Source organism: Macaca thibetana, chromosome 7 (genome assembly GCF_024542745.1).
Source record: "Macaca thibetana thibetana isolate TM-01 chromosome 7, ASM2454274v1, whole genome shotgun sequence".
Lineage (NCBI taxonomy): Eukaryota > Metazoa > Chordata > Mammalia > Primates > Cercopithecidae > Macaca > Macaca thibetana.
This window is the reverse complement of record NC_065584.1, coordinates 122,941,914-122,962,734: the sequence shown is the minus strand read 5'-3', so window position 1 is coordinate 122,962,734 and position 20,821 is coordinate 122,941,914. Positions and strand designations below refer to the sequence as shown.

Below are 20,821 nucleotides of genomic sequence, written 5' to 3'. Positions count from 1 at the left end.
AACTTAAAGTATAATAATTTTTTAAAAAGCATGAATATTATCCTCATTAGCTACCTTACAAGAATGTTATATTAAATGATGTATTTTGTGGAAAAAAAAAAAAAAGAAATTTGTTCTTGAGGTCAGAGGTGCCTCATATAACACCAGGGAGACTACTTATGTGGCCGATGATGAAAAGAGACACAGACAAACTTCTTATTTTTTAAATGTTTGGAAAAGACTTATTGCTCAGGTAGGAGTAGCCAGAAAACCTCAAAAAAGAGCTCGAAGGGGCCCAGAAGCAGAATCAGATGGACATGAAGTGCAGAGTTTTCAGAAAGTTCAAGAGAAAAACACTCGCTGGGCATATGTAGGCCTCTTTCTTTAGAAAACTCAGCAAGACTCATGTATTAAATGAATTAATAACCTCGATTTCAACCATTTGTATATACATGGACTGTAGGTGTGTAGATGTAACTGCCTACGTGTGCATTTAGTATTATGCATATATGTATATTTACATATAAATATAGTGATGCATTTACATAAAGGCATCCATTTGGCATACATACCTAGGCATATGCAGTATAAGGCCGGATTATTCCCCTGCCACACACAAAGATTTTGCTGTCCAAAGACTCAGTGCAATGAATGGCATGGAAGGGGTTCTATTTTCAAGGACGAAGCAATAGAGAAATACTGACAGCATCGGATAACCTGTGATAGGGATCCCATGAAAGCCACCGGGGACAGTGCCATTAACCTTGTCACTCCTGTCATAGACAGGGGACTTTAAAGAAACACTGAAACCCTTTCTCCAGAAATAATCAGGAAGGATCTTATTTTCTTCTTTGAGGTCAGCACATTCTGCTTTTCAAAATCAAATCCACAGCAGTTTATTAGTAATGTCCCACATGTACTGCCTCAAGCTGGCAGCTGTGGAAGCTAAAGAAGCAAAACACCTGATTCTTGACCTCAGAAAATTTAGTTTAGTTGTGGAGGTAAGACAGGCACACGGAATATTACGTGGCAATTGAAAGTGTAAATATTATAGATTTAAGTATTAGTGAAGAGAGTGGTAAAGAGCTCATTCTGGAGTAGAGGGGTCAGTGAAAAGTAATTGTTTACCCAGTAATGAGAAGATCTCTGTGAAAAAAGTCTAAGACTGCACACTTAGGACTGCTGGGAGATAGACAGATAGACTTATATATAGATACGAATCTTTATCGTCCTCAGACATCTGCCACCTTGTTTCTTTAGGTTGTAGGGCTTGCATGAGGAAGAGTGTATAATAGATAACACTAAAAATGTTTGAGCCTTAGACCCAGTGAGTGACGAAGGGTGTCATTATTTAATATTCTCCTGACATTCACCTGCCCCTTCTGCATCTGTGGCTGTGACTGAGGACTTGGTTCTTTATATCACCCAGGGTTCATGAGGATTCTCTGGAGAAATTTCTTGCCGGTCTCAGTATCAAGAAAGGGGGATCTTCTCTTGAGCAATTTTGTTTTTGGTCTTGCATGTGATAGGAATTGCACTTTAGACAGGGCCTCTCTTTAAACTTGACTGCTAGAAATGCAGGAGACAAATTTTGGTCCTACTTTAGCAAGGGTATTGGACTCTATGAGATGCATTTATTTCAAATGATGTTCATTTTTGGCTCCATCTTCTGTGCCTTATTTTTCATTTCACACACTTCTTTTTGTAGGTTATGTGCTCTTGTAAGCTATCTTGAATTCTGTTTTAAGGACAAGGTAGCATAAAAATATAAGGAAATATATAAATGAAATAGAGGAAGGCTTTAAGGTCCAGAACACTATGGCCGGGAAGACGACTATGACTGTGGCTAGAGTTATGGTCTGTGGCCGTGATAATGAGTGTGTTATTAGGGCAGGGCAGCAGTGATCACAGGGAGTCAGACAGACCTCAGTCCAAGTCAGAGCTCTCTCTGCTGTTTATTACTTGTATGATCTGAGGCATATTATTCTCTAAACCTTCATTTTGTCATCTTTACAACAGTGATCTCTTTGTATCAGGGAGGATGGATTAAATGAGGTAATGTATAGAAAGTACTTGGCACAACCGCACTCCATCATTAGCAATTGAGATTATCAGCACTATCACCTGGACAAGCAGCGGGTGGGCCGCCCCTCTTGGCCAGGTCTTCTGCGCGCACTGACGTTGTAAGAAAGCTGTCCCCACGTCTCCCACACCCACCGACGCCAGGCGGCCGAGTCTGGGCCCGATACGGATCACGCCTGCGGAGCGCACCTCCACATGGGCAGCCCTCGTCCAGGGCGCAGGGCACATGTCTACGGCCCAGTCCTGCAGACGGCTACCAAGAGACCCCAATGCGCAGGTCAAGGCAACTTCACAACTGTCTTTCCGTTCCTTTCCCCTGCCGGACTCCGCGCTCTGATATATACAGGAGAGGCCAGCGAGGGGACAAAGCGTCCGCACTGCAATGCTCCGAGCAGCGGCCGCAGGCAGCGGGGTGGAGGCTGCGGGTCGGCTGCGGGAAAGGGGGTCCCATGGGAGCCGCTAGGCGCAGCCCGTTTCCCGACCTCAGGTGGAGGTCGCCGGGCACAGCTGCCCTGCAAGGCGCGGGTGTGGTAGCCGGGAGCCCGCTCCTCTCCCTGAGACTTAACCCTTTGGCCAAGAGAGGTCGACGGCGGGCAGGGTGAGAGAACCGCGGAAGGCGCAGGGCCCGGGCACCCGCGGAGAGGGGGCAGGTTTCGGGGAAGAGCGGCGGGGCGCCGCACGTTTCCTGCAGCCGCCAGCATCAGCGTGTCAGGTGGTTGCCGGGCGGGTGTGAGCGCGCGCGCGAGGCAGAGGGGGCGCGCTCGCACAAAGTTTGTGCCTGCGGTGCGCCTCGGTCGGGCTCGCCGGGCTCGAGGGCGGGCGGGCGGGCGGGCGGCCGGGGCTACGAGGCAGTGGGGGACAGGGCCGGCAGAAGGTGGCGGTGGCGGCGGCGGGGGCGATGCGCCGCGCCCCGCCGCGCTAGGTGAGCCGGCTTCGGGAGCGCAGGCCGCGGCCATGGGCACCCTGGGCAAGGCGAGAGAGGCTCCGCGGTGAGTAGAGGCGGCCGTGGCCCTCGGGAGCGCCTGTGTCCTTACTTAGGAAAGAGTCCCCTGCCCGCCGCCCCAACGCCCCGAGGGAAGTTGAGGGCGGAGGGGGGCCAGGGTCGGCCGGAGTCCCGGGACACCAGAGCGAGGGGCGGACGTGTCTAGAGCGCACGGCGCGCTGCGCCCGGGGCTTCGGGGAGGGAGTTGGGGCTGAGGGGCGGTGGAGGGGCGGCCGTGAGGCCAGAGCTCGCCCGGCGAGATCTGCTAGGGCCGATGCTCTTCGCGGAGCCGGCGCCCTCCCGCCGACCTCCTCCCCCACATCTCCCCGCCCGGCATCGGGACTCCCACTCGCGGACTTTCCGCGCCGCCCGCACCTGCTGGGGCGCGGGGCTCCGGATGCGCCACCTGGCGGCCCCACCCGGCCCTGCCCAGAACGGCCGAGGGAGCTTGCAGGGAGCCCGCAGAGGTGGCACCGCTTGGTCGCCCCTGCCCCACGGAAGTTTCCAGATCCGTGGGTCAGCGAAACATATGGCCTTCCGGATGGGAAGCTGCACTCCTCTCCCCCTCACTATGATTCTGTAGAGGGTCTTGGATAATAGAAGTTGAAGAAAGAGGGACAGTGAGTGAAAGGGCTCTTGGCCAGGCAGCTTTGAGTTTGTAGCCAAAGGACCAGAACTGGGCAACAGCGTGAACAACGGCCTGGCCTCGGCGTAGGGCTAGACAAATTGTGCACTTCACAACTCCATATGGGACTGTGCCTTGCACCACCATACCCAGTAGCGGCAGGAAGCTTGCGATGCTGGGCTTCCCGTGCTTATAATCCCAGGAACGGAGGGTTCTTGGCCCTGTATGCACGCCCTGCCTCTCCCCATCCGGGTGTCCGCTGAGGGTCCACCACTGTACTTTGCACTAGATTCAGAAGGAGGAGTTCAGTACATTAAATTGAGTATTATAAGGGGGAGAGGATGGGACTGGAAGGAATCCACACTAGAAGTCAAGAGAGTCACCTTCCACTGCAAAGAAAGTTGTGGAAGTTCCAGTTCCCTTACTCCATTTCATCCCTTACTTTTCTAGGCTGGATTTCATACAAAGCTCAGCCTGAAAGTGATCTCCACTGAGATACCTATGCCTGGAGAGGATTTCACCTAAACCAGTTTAGAGTTTTGACGGTCTCCTTCAGCAAACCTATGGGACTTTGGTCACTTTTAGGCTCAGAAAACACCTTCAAGTTAATTCGTTTCTCTCGGGGTTTTGTTTTTTTCATTTACAAGAAAACATTTGGCCACTGTTTTTCTTTTTTTAAATATGCCTTTACAGACTCAGAGGCCATTCATTCTATGGATTGTTAAAACACCCTTCGACCTGCCTATAATAAAGCATTTTATAAATCCTTGTCTACCCCTATTTCACCAGAAAAGGCAGAACGATTTGAGGATTTCTCACAAGGCAACCAGTTAAGAGACTGTACAGCAAGAAAGCCAGGTTTCCTAGTCTACCGTGCAAATAATTCCTATCTTCTTAGAACTCTTAGGCTGCACTTTGACTTTTGATACTTTCTCTTCTCCCTGTTTTCTCATGCTGTAACCCTCTGAGTCTCTCTGGGCTCCATACTTCCCAGATTGCTTTTGGCACCCTCTTTTCCCTTTTACTACCCTATACTTGACCCTGATCCCTCCTGGTTCTGATAAAAGCATCAACCTTCAAGAATCCCCTTATGAAACAAAGTGGCTTCTCTTACTGGTAACACTGGGAAACATTACCAGAATTAGAAAACAGGGCAGGATTAGGAGGCTTGAATGGTCAATGTCACCAACCAAGAAAGAAAACGGAATTTTCCTTGGATCTGTAGCCACCTCCCCTCCACCCCTAGCAGGAAGAGCTCTGTGTGTAGATAGAGCCTCTAGTTGTAGTCGCCTCTTCTCCAAGGTCTAGGGAGAAGTATTGTGGAAAGGCTGAGAGACGGAGACTTCTACAATGAATGACTTTATTATTTTTTTTTAATCTTACCCCTACTCGGCCTTTGGTGGAGGTCTTAATGGTGACAAAGGCAGCAGCTGGGGCAGAAAGCTGAGTAATCCCGGCAGTGGCTACGTAGCCCAGGTGTAGAGAGCTGTTAGTGCTTTCAGGAAGGGAAGGGAGCCCACCTGGGGCGCAAGGCATGGGCCACAAGGGGCTGGCTGCTAGCCTGTCTCTGCAGTCGTGGCCAGGCACGTTGCTCTTCTGATTCTGGACCTCCACACCTATAGAAGAGGGGTTTGGAAAATGACCATAAAGAGTCTGTCCATCTCTAGGGACCTGAGGACAGTTCTGAGGGCCTGCAAAAGGAATATGGACTGAGATTCAGCCTTTACAGTATCAGCTATGCTTTTGAAGGATTTTACTTTCATTTTAAATTGAATTGACCTTTTCAGCCTCTCTGTGATGATCTAGTACTAATCCTCATGTTGTGAAATGTGCAGAGTTCCAAGCACAGTAAATATTTATTAAATGAATAAAGCCAGAGAGGTGCTGGGTACAAATCTCAGGTTTATTATATATGAGTTTTATAAACTTGGCTATGTCATTTACCCTTTTTAAGATTCGGTTTCAGCATCATGAGATGGGGATAACATCCTTCTGGGCTGTAAGCCTCAAGACAGGATCAGTCCCCAGCACAGTACCTGCCATAGCATAGGTACTCAATTCATGTCGCCATTATTATTTTGTTTTTGGAGACTGATCCAATTATGCGGTTATCACAGGGCCTGTTTGAAAATCAGTTATGGTCAGAAACTTGAGTCCTGTACCACCGACTTAATCTTTCAGGAATTACTGCCTAGGGTTAGCAGATGCCCAGTAACCAATTGTTGACTCAATATCACTGGACCTGCACCAGGTCAGAATAGAACTGAGCGGCCACTGCAGACCAGCGCCCTGGAGCTAGTTTGAAACAACCTGAAGGGCCAGGGTGCCCCTGCACAGGTCTAGCTGTGTACTGAGTGGCCCCATAGTTCAGTTACACACCATCTCTTAGCAGTCTGGTTTCCCAAAACCCACATGTGCCTAGCATTTTGTTTTGTTCTGAGCACTTCCTCAGCCCCTTTGGTTGAGATTATATCCTGTCAGAGCAGCTTTCCCAGACACTCTCCCTCAAACTGCCTCTTTCTCCTCTGAAAACATCATGCTTCTTACTCTTGACACTCATAGAACACTTATTTAACATTTATATGGCTTTCTTTTCATTATCTCAGTCTGATTCCTCAGCTGTATTTTTGTATTAAGGAACTTCTAGACTACTGTTATGTAACAACAGCAACTAGTATGTAATGAGTATATAAAGTACCCTCACCTAGACTATCTGTGTGGTCTTCTCTGGCCAGTCACAATGCCTTACTCATAGAATAAGCACTTAGAGATTAATTGATGCCATTATACATTTATAATATGTAGTGAGTAAAGTTACACTTCTGAGATACGTTGTTTTCCTTTTTCTCTTTGCTGCTTTGGTATTAAATTACAAAATAACCAAAGCCACAGTAGAGAGAGGAGAATTAACTAAATGCTTAGAAGAGTTACCAGCAACACTCATCACTATTAAACCAAAAAAGATTACAGATATGGATCTGTGTGTGTATATGTGTATTTTTTAATGGAGAGGACAGTAAACTTCCCAAATCATTTTGCAAAATGACTTGTACTGATGAGGTCAAGACCAAAGATAGAGCTACGTGTGAGTAGATGAAAGTCCATTGGACTCTTACGCCATTTCTAGATCCAAACTTGCCCTTTTACATTGAGTTCTGGAACAACACTCTCACAGCTCTGCTTTCTGTTTTAATCATTAAGGACCCAAGTAAGGATTTGAAAAAATGATGTTTAGTAACAAAAATGACTCATAATGGTTACCTGTATTATCAACCATGAAAAATAAGATCTTAAAACTAAAAGATTTGTAAGAAAGGCAGGACTCACTTAAAATCTAAACACCACCATCATCACCCCTCACTTCCTGCACTTGGGTTCTCAGTCTTTGACTTCTCCCTTAAGGTCCTTAACGATGATTCTGAGGCTGCCTGACCTTCTGTAGCATCTCAGGTGTTGCCGAAGATGAATGAAGTTAGCCAGAGATGATCTCGCACTCCTGACCTCAGGTGATCCACCTGCCTCGGCCTCCCACGGTGCTGGGATTACAGACGTGAGCCACCATGCCTGGCCAAAGTTAGCCAAAGATGAGACCAGCGTAAACAATTTTTAAGATTCAAGTCAGTGGCTTAGTAGCTGAAAAAATATATATATTGCTGGGAGCTAAGGACTGTCAAGATAGTCTTGCCTCTGCCCATTCCCCTTCAGGAACTGGGAGACAGTAGGACAGAGCAATCCTAATGCCAGCATGAAGAGCCCTAGTTGCAACCCTGAAATCTCACCTTTGCTGGGGAGATGTCTGTTTAACAGCCAACCAGTCGTTTGGTGCATTTGCCAAGTGGGAGGGGTATGGCTTCTATCAGCTCAACTCCTGAGATTAATTGTCTTATCTCCATTCCCTTCCTCTCCAATCTGCCTTCAGAGCGTGAAGCTGCCAGTTTGTCCCCTCACTGCCTTCTCTCTTTCCCCAGGAAACCTTCCCATGGCTGCAGAGCTGCCCCTAAAGCAAGACTAGAGGCGAAGCCAGCCAACAGCCCCTTCCCCTCCCATCCCAGCTTGGCCCAGATCACCCAGTTCCGAATGATGGTGTCTCTGGGACATTTAGCCAAAGGAGCCAGCCTGGACGATCTCATTGACAGCTGCATTCAATCTTTTGGTAAGTTGGCTACCTGCCCACAGGCATAAAAATCACTATATTACTTTGTTCTTCCTTTAAAAGTGCTTTACAGAACAGCAATCTAGATTGTATTTTGGCTTTAAAAATAGCTTTTGAGCTTTTGAAATGTTGGAGACAGTCTGCAGAGCCTATGGCACATGACTATGTGGGTGTAATAGGTCGTGATGAGAAGTGCAATTTTAAAGTGAGAAAAGTTACTGAGGAGAGTTTGCATTTCCATTTTTCTCAGGATGGAGGTTTTTCTTGTGATGACAAATATCATAAAAGGATATTGTGCATCTGGTACTTTGAGACTTTTCTGTCCTTGCCTTCTTGGGGCACATAAAGACTATTACATGAGCAAACTTTGTTATCAAACAGAAATTGGAATCATTTGGAGGAATAAAGTCCCAATAATTCCCCTTGCAATCTGGAGGGCAGATGTGATGGAATAGGAAAGGACTGGGTAAAGCCAGGAGGTTTGTGACGAGAAGACATTGGTTGATAAATGTTGCGATGCAGGGTGAAGGGACTGGGAAAGAAATGTGGACACACACAGTTCAGACGCTGCACTCTGTCAGCACCTTTGCTCACCGTGGGAGAGACACGTTTGTGCAGCCGTCAAGCAATTATCTGAAAAGATGTTTTTTTAAATGTTATAAGCATGATTTATTTTTGGATTTTTATTTGTGAAATAGTGATTGAAAAGTACTAAATATTTCCTCCCCGAACATGATTAAAATTGATGGATTTCAATGAAATCATTGAATTCAAAGATTTCCAGCTTCGTGTTCCCCCTGTGGGCCCCTTTTTATATCCCTCCATCTCTCGCGGTGAAGCAGAGGAGCCTGTGTGGCACAGCTCAGACATACCAACCCCGCCAGCCTGCCCTAACCCTGGGAGCCTCCTGGGAAGCTAAGGGAGGCTTCATCAGATCCTAGGCAGCTCGAGATCCATGAGATCTCAGAATGACGGACTAGTGGCTGTGTGTGTTAAGTGCTTGCTCAGACCTTATGTATAGAATTGGGGAAACACTCGACAGGTTAAGGATATTCATTTAGTACAATTTAGTACAGCATTGAATAGTTTCAGCTATTCCAACATTGGTTTAAAGTAATGGTTCTCAAACATTAGAGTGTCAGAATCACACATGGAGGCTGTTTTTTGTTTTTTTGGTTTTTTTAAACACACATTGCTGGGCCCCACCCCCAGAGTTTCTACTCCAGTAGGTCTGGGGTGGGGCACAAGAATTTGCATTTCTAACAAGTTCCCAGGAGATGCTGATGCATCTGGCCCAAGCACCACACTTTGCCAATAGCTGCTTTAAAGTGCTGTTTGTTGTAGACTTTAACTTGGACAAGAGGAAGGTTTTTTAGTATTACTAGTTTAGCATTAAATTTTCATTAGATTTCTCTTTGTTTTATACTTCAGTCTTATTTTACACTTTAATCTTTCAGTTAAGATGAATTTTTGTGAGCAGAATGAATGGCTTTCTATTTCAAAATAATCTCCTTAGAAAATGTGCTGCAAGGAGATACATGAGAGGACAGTGGAGACTGGGGAGGTACGGCCAATGTGGGGCCATCGTTCATCATGTACTCCTTCCCAACCCGAATAAACTGCAAACCCGAATAAACTGCGAAGATCCTTACACCATTTCAGCAGTCAGATTTGCTCGGCTTTAGCAGGCCGCTGTGACTATTTCCTGAATGAGGATTTTTCTTCTTTCTGTTTCACTATTGAAAAAAGAGGGACCAGAAATGTGTTTGTCATGCCGTCTTCCTTCCTTCCATGCCTGTGGTGCAACTGCTGGCTTAGTTCAAGACTGTCTTACTAATCTTCAAATAATTCATCAACCTGAAAAATACATGGCTGATTCTGAAGTCCTTACCCCCAAAATAACCAAGCCTAATTCAGTCCCCTTAACAGACCCTCCAAAGGCAGCGGCAATATATCGTGTTCTGGAATATGTTGAACTGAAAAAAGTGGCTTAAAATCCCAAAGCCGTAAAAGTCCCTTTGAGTCTAGTAGTCTTTTGTCCGTTATCAAGTAGCATTGATTAAGCCCTTAGTTGCGTCTGACACTGTGCTAGGCAGTACTCAAGAAGAACTACAGTGACCAAACTCCGCCTTCCATCAGAGCTTACAACACCTGAGAAACATATTGTTCAGGAAACATATATACACACACACACATACAGACAAAGGACAGGGTATATATATATATACACACGAATATACAAAGGACAGGGTGGTAAATACCGAAGGCATGCAGGAAGAGTAAGTTTTTGTACCATGTAGAGTTTGAGTAAGTGCACTTCATGGGTGAGGACGTAGATCAAGGAGAACGGCCACCATTTGTTGAAGTCCCTCACGGGCCATGGGAATGCTGCGGGAAGTTAGTAAGGTAAGATCTCAAGGTTTTGTGTATCATGTACTGCAGAGGTTCTCATCACAGTACATGAAAGAGGCAAAAACGAAAAGGCGCTCTGTGTCTGGAAGGAACAGAAGCCAGCACCTGTTGTCTGTCTCTCTCCTTGCTCTTTGGTTATCAGTTGACCCATCTATGGGGCTGGGGCATGGAAACTGCGCCGCAGAGGAAATGGAGCCAGGAATCAGCAGCAGACTTTATGACAGGAAAGCCCGTAGCAAAATATGTGCCTATGCTTCCGTAGGTCTCTTTAAGAGGTGATCTGACAGTAGTATGGAGTGAGGCTAATGCTTCTCCTGAAGCTTATCTTACTGGCTCTTGTCTCAGGTTTGTATAGAAAAGTGTTGCTTTAGGTTAAAGCAATCTAGCTAGCTTTTTGTTAATGAGTTTAGATGTCTTCTCATTTTAAACCCACGAAAAACTGTACAGAAGTGTGGGGGGGGGGGTGGGGGGAAATTATTATCATCATTATTTTTATCGTTGCTACTCTTTTGCCTCAGACCCTAATTTCAGGTACTCCACCCAGCAACTTGAATAAAAGAGGGAAAGAAACTTTTAAAGAGAAAGACTGAATAATTGTTCATTTAGTTTCTACTGCCTCTCAACCTCACCTTCTTGCTTTCAGGAGGTTTGAATTGGCTACAGCTGTGCTGTCCAATGCAGTAGCCACATGTGGCTATTTTCATATACATGTCAATTAATTAAAGTTAAATGTAAGATTTCGTTTCGAAGCCTCACCAACCATAGGTGAAGCGTGCAATAGCCACAAATGGCACCTACCGTTGAACAGAGGAGACAGCACTTCCATTGTTGCAGAAAGTCAGTTGGATAATGCTGGAGAGGGTAGAAGATGGTTGTCTCAAAGAAAAAAGAATAGATTTTCTGCAGACTGTGGGATTTGCATTTTGCTAGCATTTCTAGATAAGAGTCTGAATATTGCTTAAAGCATCATGGGCATTCAGAGGTCTCACTGATGGCTATCTCTTTAGCATTATTAACCATTAATTACCACCCACACTGTTCTCAGAAGAAGGACTTATATTGCTTTTAAGGGCAGTGGCCAGTACGGGTAAATTAAGAGCACTTTCGAAGGCCTCTACAAGCCTCTCAGTGTCACATACAAGGTTAGAGATCTGTGACTAGAAACTTAGGCCTTGAGTCATAGTTCATTGCTTTAACCGTGAAACAACCCACTCCCGCCTTCTATTCTAATCAGAGGTCATGCTTTACATTCTCAGCATATTATTACTAGTTAATCCCCTCTTCAGCTGAGCATAATAAGGCGAATCATCACAACCTGGTCACACTTATGTCAAATATATGTGAATCACACCATCTGTTTCAGAGGTAGAAAAGACCTATGAGATCATCCGGGCTTTTACCTTTTTTCCCTTTATAAGAGGGCTGCCAGCATTTGGGGCCAAATGGAAGGCTTCAAATGTCTGAATTCACAAAGCTCTTTCCTTGTCTCCCTCTCAATGCAAGACAATTTCTGACAGCATCGGAAAGAAAACTGCACACCTGCCTCAGAAAGGGGCACACACACACACCACACACACACACCACACAAAACTCCACCCCAGCAAGCAGACCTCCTACTCCCAGTGAGACGTGGGAAGAAACTCCATGTTTCATCTTACCTGTTAGTGTGAAGAGAAATGCTTCCTAATATCTTCTATTTATGGACTGTCTTATTTTTTCTTAGAGTTCCATTTGTATTGATTTTCTTTTATACTAAGAACAGCTCTGAAATAGGTTATATATTACTCTCTCCATTGAACGAACAGGAAAATAAACCTTTGAGAATTGAAAGAATTTGCCTTGCACCCCCAGTCTCAAGAGAGGATGTGCTGATTCTGTTCTCCTTCCCTTACCCCTAGCAGCCACTTGCAACCTGGGTTGGAGCCAGCCTGGATCTCTCTCCTACTACAGGCCTTCCTACACTCAGGGGAGACCTGCACACCACATAGGACGGGCCTGCACATGGTGCCCACCCTTCTACAGTCCTGCTGTCTCCCCAGTTAGAAATAAAACTCCATTCAATGTGAGAAACATTGATTGGACCCCATCTATATACCAGGTGTCTGCCTGATATTCTCTAGTGAGCAAAGTGAATCAGTGAATTCCTGTGTGAATTATACTAATGCTATCCAAAGACCTTCCAAACTAGAAATACCCCAAAACTAATAGGTATGTTTCCTCCATCATGGAGCAGTTGGATATTAAAAGCATTTTATAAGCCTCAGCTTATTGAAAGTAAAACATTCCATCTGTTTTTAAAATTGGAGCCACAAAAGGCAAACACACACTCAGGGCCATAGCCCTCTCCGTAACAAAGGAAAGGTGAGGTATTTCTTACCACTCTGCAACGTGGTCTGTGCACCAAAACAAGGTGCCCAGAGGGCAGCGGGAGCATAAGACCAGAAGCTAAGGGCCATGACATCATTGGGCATGTAGACCTAACAACAGGCAACACCAAGGAACAAAGTCAGTTGTCGTGTCAGGAAGGGGCAGAAGCCTTAGCCACTGTTGATGACAGGCCCTGTGTGAAGAACACAGCTCTCCCAGAAGCCTCCTCAATGGAACCCTCCAGTCACTGGTAGTTGTGGCTACAGGATTTCACGTGTAAAGGATGGTCCTCGGAGGCACTTGCATCCTGAGGCATCTAGTCATCAGAGCAGCTCCCAGGCTGCTCTTAGCCCTCTAGAATGAATTAGCATTATTATAAGACTGGACACTATTTATTCCAAGGGGGCCTTTGCTGCATCTTTGATGAGCAGGCATCACCAGTGCGCCACGCTGGTCTGCCCTCTCATGAGCATGAGTTTCAGTGACTGCCAGGCCTGAGAAAGGAGGAGATGGGAAATCCCCTTCAGTCATATCTGTGCTCTCCCGCTTGGCAGTGTTTATTGCAGGCCACGCTGTAGAGAACAGAGGCAATGCTTATGCGTGAGTTAGACAGTGTCTCAGGAGTTCTGAGCAGTTCATTCAGTAAAGCCATCCAGAGAGGTGAGTTTTACTGCTGAGAGAGCTGGAGACAGACACAATGGACAGACAGTAGTTAAACACTTATCGTGGACTCTGTAGGGTCCTGAGCCTTTACCTAACATGACCCCATTAATCCTCCCAACAACCCTATGAGGTGGTTGTCATTTTGCTCCTTTAACTAATAGAGAATTGAAGCTCGGGGAAGTTCAATGACCTGTGGAAAGTGGTTCAGCTCATTAGTGAGAGAGCTGCTGAGATGTGAACTCTGGTCAGTCTTCCCCCGAGGTTCACGTTCTTTCTGCTCTTCCAGAGATTCTCCAACTTTGGCGTGAGGAATACTCATCAGGGAGTGTGTTGAACATTCAGAGTCGTCACAGTCATCCCCAGAGATTGCCATTCAGCCAGCAGTCACTGGTTTTGATGGAGGTGACCCGTGAACGGATGTTGAGAAATACTGTCGTATAGCACACTTGCTTCCTGAACATCCCAGATCGTTTTCTCAGGCGTCGTAGGAAAACCTGAAGGGCACAAATCTCCAGGGAGGCAATAGAGCATATAGGTTTTTCAGCTATGTGAACTAGAAAAGCACATGGTGAAGCCAGCCTCTTGGAGATCCTTAAAGCAATCCAGCCAGATCTAATGAGATCCCTGCCTAAGAGCAGGTCTGAAACCCTGGGAGCCCTTCTATCAAATGTTCCTACTTTGCTGTCTCTTCTCAACTGCAGTGAGCCCCCTACAACACATCCAGCCTGTCTTTTGGCTATGTAAATAGAATGTGGATGTCTGTTACAACTACAGTTTGATTCTTGCATTCAGAGGCCATGTTCCTAGTGTAGATTTCCACCTTTATTCAACACTCCAGTTTCCTGTGGTGCTGGGAGGGTCTACTCTGTAACGCATGCCAGTCCCCATGGGTCAGAGGGCTACAGTAGTGGCTTAGCTGGGGAGGAACTGGGGAGTGCTTCCCCTGAGTACTTACCCAAGAGTGCTACTTTGGCAACAGATTATCTAAGGCAGTATGTTGACCTGAAGTTTATGAAGTCTGTGATGAAAACACATTGGGAAACTGTGTGAAAGCAGAAACAGTCTTTTCAGTAATTGACAGAAGCAGCTGTGTTGGACCCTGAGACCCCTGGAGAAGGTCATCTACGGTTCAGGCCCCAGCCACAGCCCACCTGCTGATGTTAGAACTTGTCCACTCCCGCCCAGAACAATTACAGCTGCTGGATCTGTGTCTGGTTCTGGACTTACAGTGAGCTTTGGCTACAACCTAGTTGGGGTTGCCCTAGAGTGGCTGGCAGGAAAAGAACAGGGAAAGAGTGAGAATGTAAACAGGGCCAGCTTCCTGGGCACGCCACCTCTGAAGGCCCACAGGTTCCCATGCTTGGTTTAACGCTGTCACAGTCTTGAAATTTTTAGTAATTTTTGAATAAGGGGCCATCATTTTTAATTGCACTGGGTCCACCAACTATGTAGTCAGAGGTCTGTGTAAGAGCCACAAGACCAGAGGGCAAAAATAATTTGCCATGTGTTGAAGACACATAGAATGATGTGGATTGATGTCTTAATTTCTTTCTTCATAGAAAGATGCAATTGTGAAAAAAAAATTATCTCCTTATCTCCTAGCAGTGGTGTGCTGGGCTGGCTCATACCAGCTCACAAGAGTCGATTGTTAAATTTTCAGGAATTCTGCAAGCTAGTTGTTAAACACAACCATGATTGAAAATTAAGTTGTATACACTAACAATTAGATTATATTAAAAACAAAGATAAGAAATACTCAAAACTCACCACTTCCTAATTCATGACTACGTTTTACTGTTATCTTTGCTTTTGAGGTTATGTCTGTTATGTCTACCTGGTACAAATGCTATATAATGGTATGCTAGCATGCATCTTTTCCCAGCTCCGTGTTCAGTGAAGTCATATTAGTAGCTTGTTAGTAGTCTGTTGTGAGTCTTTACACCGTGGAAATCAACAGACACTACTAATCAGGGCTTCCTTTTCAATCCCTCCCCTGGAGAGCCCATTGTTAAACATTTACAAGCACACCACTGTCTCCCGGATACAGAGGGTGCTTACATAACCAAATGTTGAGGTGGGAAGGGACCCTAAAAGCTGGGATTTCTATTTTTTATCTCTTAATTAAGAGAAAGTAATAATTCTGCCATTATTTTGCTGCTTTCATCTATGTATCTTATAAAACAACCTCTCTGTGTGTTCTTCAAAGGAAAGGAATAATGGACCTTAGAGATAAGGAAATCATGTATCAGTGTGGTTGAAAAGTTTTCTTAAATAAGTGACAGTGGAACATGAAAACAACATGAGAGGTTCTCATTCTGAAGTCAAAGTTAGTTTGTGTTTTTATTGTTTTAATTCACCTCTAAAATATCTCTCAGATTAACCAGCCTTGTTTCTGACCAACCCTCAATTTTGTGAACTTTCGTTCTTCATGTATTATATATGCTATCTCTATTTTGATTTCTGATTCCATCTGCTAAATCATTTGCTTTCATTACCCACTGCATGGTGACAGGCACTATTGGTGTATATAACCAACCTTTTGTTGAGTAGTTTTCGTAAGTTTGTTTGCCTACTGTATTTCCAGTTTTATGAACGGTCTGTTCATATCCTTTGCCTATTTATCACTTGCTGCTTAATGCTTTTATTATTAGAGGCGTGCAAAACCTTTTTATATAAAAAGCTGTTAACTCTTTGAATATCATTCACTATAGGCATTTTTTTATTCTCATTTTCATTTTTATGTTGGTTTTGATATTGTCATGTATAGAAACTTTGTATTTTTATGTATTTAAATTTGCCCATTTCTATTTATCTTTTTAAAATTCTAAACCTTAAAAAAAAAATCCCTCTTCCAAAGATTTGATTAATAGTCCATTGTCATTTTAATCACAGTTTTGCTTAATCCAGTGTCTAATTCTATATCATACGTTGTTGTGGATGATCAATACAAGCTTGTTAATAAGTTGGCAAAAAAGAAGCCTTCAGTTTTGTTTCTCAGATTGTCATTTGCTTAAAACCCCAGTGCTTGGACCGGTGACTTTGTAACTCAGAGCCTCCATTTCCCCTCGCTGTAATACCGCTGAAATGATTTCCGAGACTTAAAGCGTTTGGGAGAAGGTGTAATGGGGGTCTCCATCATGATATTAAACTTGAAGAAAGTTCTTCAGGAATTTGCATATTTTAAGAATGTGCTTTTGGATCTATTTGAAGAGTCAGTATTCTTAGGATGGAGTCTTAGAAACCCCACCAAATTTTTAACTCAGTCTTTAAAAATTATTAATACAGACTGAGTGTTTCTTGTTCTTACATAGACTTTGTGGTAAGATAATACATAAGATCAACCACTAGCATAGACTTTTAAAATACTAGTAATAGCTAACTTTTGAACATTTACTGTGAATACCACAGTGTTTATGTTAATATTTTACATATGTAGTCTCATTTAGTTCCCACTGTTTTATAAGTTCTTGTATTTACAAAGATCTAACTCTCCCTCAGCATTTATACTTACTTTATAAATGTTAATAACTTTTAAAATTATTCATGTTCACCATAGAGAACGTAGAAAATACAGACTGACAAAAAGAAGAAAACCACAGTTACCCATTTTACCATCAAGAGCATGATAAGCACTATCAACATTCTTGGGTGTGCCTTTCTTGATTCTCTTCTATGGATACTTACATATATTATAATCACATTGACTTTTTGATAATCAACTCACTATAACTTTTTGCTTTCCATAATTTATATCTTAAACAATTTTGATCTTAAAATCAATATCATTATTTATAAAGAGGTATGCTAGCACACAAGGTTGCTCTTCCATTTTAAAATTGATTTTTTAAAAATAATTCTGCTTAGTCCCTTCAAATATAGGACATAAAAGTGAAGGTTGCTTGGCAACTGAAATGGTGGTAATGAGGAATTAAAGACATTACAAGAAAAGAAGAGTACTCAGTTCTTTTCAATGCTGCATGCTAATTGCAGTAACTATGGCTGATTACAATTGTAATAAATGAAGGAAACACAAAACTTCCATTAAAAATTTGTGATGTGAACTTTTTTTAATTTTGTAGTATAGTGAAAGTGAGATGGGGTTTGTTGAAGAGAAACTTTACTTTCAGAAACAAGAAAAGATCTTTTGTCTGTATTAACTTTTTTCTTTTCTTTTCTTTTCTTTTCTTTTTTTTTTTTTTTTGGTGACAGAGTCTCACCTAGGCTGGAGTAAGGTGGTGTGATCTTGGCTCACTGCAACATCTGCCTCCTGGGTTCAAGCAATTCTTGTGCCTCAGCCTCCTGAGTAGCTGGGTGTGCACCACCAGAGCCAGCTACTTTTTGTATTTTTAGTAGACATGGGGTTTCACCATGTTGCCCAGTCTGGTCTTGAACTCCTGAGCTCAAGAGATCCACCTGCCTCACCCTCTCAAAGTGCTGGGATTACAGGCATGAGCCACTGTGCTCAGCCTATTAACTTTCTAAGGGAATATGACGAAGTTAGCCACTGGGTGAGATACATAGCAGAAACACAGAGATGCCACAATTTGGTACATGTGTCATTCTTCAGCAGCACAGAAGAGATGGTGGGCAGTGGTGTGAAGGAAGCCATGTTGTCTAATTTGGGTTTTTTTTCCCCCAAAAGAGTGGTCAAGGGCCCTGGAGAGATTGCTAAGGTTCTTACTAGAGCCTTCAAGCAGAAGATGCTGCCTAGGATGGAGATGTACTTAGAAGAACACCAGTGATTCATTGAAATGGGCAAAGGGAGTAGAGACTAGAGGGGGAAGAGGGAAGCAGGGATTGCGGTTTTGTAACAAAAGAAAGAATGCAGTCACCAGAGAAGTAAGGCAGTTGGGGATGAAGCCATCCAAGAACTTATCAAAGGTATATCCTTGCCAGAAAGTGAGGATTTCTAGTTGGAGGAGCAAATGGAGCTATGTCTGTCTCCTCGTCACTGATCTATCTGAAGCATGATATAGGACTTGGTTTTGTAATCTTGTGAACAGCTTCATTTTAAGGGGGAACCCACAATATTCAGGAAGCCAAGAAATGTCTCTATTAATCATCTATGAGTCTATCTTGCTGGAATATAGTTATAGACTGTGGAGCATCCTTAAATCTGATGAGCAATTAATCATTGGTTAATTCTGGATTCACTTATTAAATGCCAAATGCGTAGGGGCTTTCTCACACTCCCTGCCCTTCCTCTTTCCCAGTTCACGAGCACCACAATTGGATTCCATATTTACTTCATCCAAACCTGCCTTGGTAGGTTCACCATTTACCTCCAGTCCTGGGGAGTTCAGGCCAGACTGTGAGTTACTGCTATTTCTGAGGGGCTGCCTCCCAAATGAGAGCCATAGGACCCTCGCCTCTGGCCACTGGACTCAGTCTTCATTTATTGCCAAGGATGAGCACTTGGTCTCAGGAATGGATGCTGGGGTCCACATGACTGGCCTTGCTTGAATCGCTAAAGGAAAAGCTCCCTACATTTATTATGCCTGTGATCCCCCCACCCTCTCTGTACTCAGTGCCTAAGAGTCTCATTACCGTGTCAGCAACTACCAGTGTCTACCTGAGATGGACTAAGCTTCATTTAACTGAGAAAGTGCACCCTCAAAATTGCAAGGAAAAATGATGGAGGAGGACCCTCTGGATTAAAAGTGACTTAAAAGACATTTCAACCAGTCCTAGTATGTGAACCTTTTTTCTGAAAATTATGTGTGTGTGTACATATACACACTCGCAGGAGTATAGATGGATCCAGATCTGCTATATGCTGACGGTTGTTGTAGCTGGCTGAGTGCATGGAGGTCCCTTACGTTGTTTTGCTCATTATGGTATATATGCTTATAATTTTCCATAATCTGTTTTTGAGACAGGGTCTTGCTGTGTCACCCAGGCTGGAGTTCAGTGGTGCCATCTTGGCTTATTTCAGTCTCTGCCTCCCCAGCTCAAGTGATCCTTTCACCTCAGCCTTCTGAGTAACTGGGACTATAAGCATGTGCCACCATGTCTGGCTAATTTGTGTGTGTGTGTGTGTGTGTGTGTGTGTGTGTGTGTATTTTTTTGTAGAGACAGGGTCTCACTATGTTGCTCAGGCTGGCCCCAAACTCCTGGGCTCAAGTGATCTGCTCACCTCAGCCTTCCAAAGTATTGGGATTACAGGCATGAGCCACCGCACCCAACCTCTAATAATATATTAAAATTAAAAGTGTCCTCAAACCTAGGAAAAATAGATGATTTAAGGTTACAAAAAATTCAAATGGATTTTAGGAAATTTCTCTAAATTTTCTTAGGTGGCAAAATAGAGTGTGTCTGTTTTAAAGAAGGGAGAGGAAAATAAAGAATGAAAATGGTTACTTTGGTTACACATCATGAAAATAATTCACCCGTGTCATGTACTTGACACCTTATGACACTGCCCATTCCCCAATCAGCGCTGAGATGCTCAATTCCTGGGTATCCAAAAAGACAAAACAAAACAAAACAAAACAAAAAAACCCTGGAAACTTGTAATCATTAATGGTACTGTCAAAGGCAGGAGTTGGAGTTGAGTAAGTAAGAGAATGCGATCCTCTCCTCCCCACCCCATCCCACACACACACACACAGTTTTGAGCAGGGAAATGCCGTGACTGTGGCACAGCTGATTTCAGCAAGCGGTGAAAAGGTTATGGAGGCCACGTCGCGTGGCAGTCTTTGAAATCCAAAGCTGAGTCTTCCATTTACCACATGTGGGTCTTGTTTGCTTATCTTCAATATGGAGAATAATGGTAAAAAATTGTAAAGGCGGTTTTACTTTGGGTGAAAAATTAACAAGGTCGTCTTAGTTTGAGTTTTCCCAGGAGCAGATCCTGAGACAAGGATTTTTAGGTACAAATAGTTTACTTTGGAAGGTGGTCCTAGGAAAAACTGGTAGGGGAGTAGGGAAGGCAGCTCTTGGAGGGTGCATTACCAAGTTACAACTCTGGGAGTCAGAGTAGAAGGCTCTTTTCAGACCAAATTTATCCAAGGGAAAGGAGCTGGAGTATTGATGGACCAAGTCCCATCGGTCATTGGTTGAGGGCTGCTTGTAGAAGGTGTTAAGTTTCCAGCACATTTGGCCTGCCCTGCACACAGGGAGGAGTGTGAAGGGCGTCCAGAAACCTCTCAGGCTGGTGGAAGTTGAGCTGGCATGCATTACAATGGTAAGGTCTGAGAGTATGCATGTGGGAACTTCCAGGCTCTGTTATGAAGTCAAAAAGTAAATGTTAGATGGGCAAATATAGGCTACATGAAAATCTGGATGAACAGATTCAAAGCTAGTTTATAGTCATACTCAAAGTGTATACATATAGATATGAGTATTGAAGGATGTCCTTCTGTAGGTGAACCATTTATGAGTGGCTCTGGACATTTTCTTCAGATTTAAACACAATCTGTGTTTTTGGTTAGACACACTGTGGGAAATAGTATAATTAGTAAGTCAGAATTCAGGAATGTGAATAACAGCACAAAGAACTTAGGCAAACAGGACTTCAATAAAAATAAACGTCAAGTCTTGCACTTAAGTTTAAAAC

The 20,821-nt window shown here is 44.0% G+C and overlaps 1 protein-coding gene across 6 annotated transcripts in view; it reads left to right on the top strand.

Moving 5' to 3' along the window:
- Nucleotides 1–2,212: 2,212 nt before the first annotated feature.
- Nucleotides 2,213–20,821, top strand: part of RASGRP1 (RAS guanyl releasing protein 1) — a 78,036-nt gene continuing 59,427 nt past the window's right edge. For 2 of the 6 annotated variants that reach the window (XM_050800078.1, XM_050800073.1), the window contains exons 1-2: nucleotides 2,833–3,050; nucleotides 7,637–7,821. In XM_050800078.1, the coding sequence (XP_050656035.1) occupies nucleotides 3,016–3,050; nucleotides 7,637–7,821 (220 nt within the window). In that variant the 5' untranslated portion in view covers nucleotides 2,833–3,015. Of the gene's footprint in view, nucleotides 2,339–2,818; nucleotides 3,051–7,070; nucleotides 7,175–7,636; nucleotides 7,822–20,821 lie in introns of those variants that run through there. The other 4 variants (XM_050800074.1, XM_050800076.1, XM_050800075.1 and 1 more) reach the window with 4 other exon arrangements.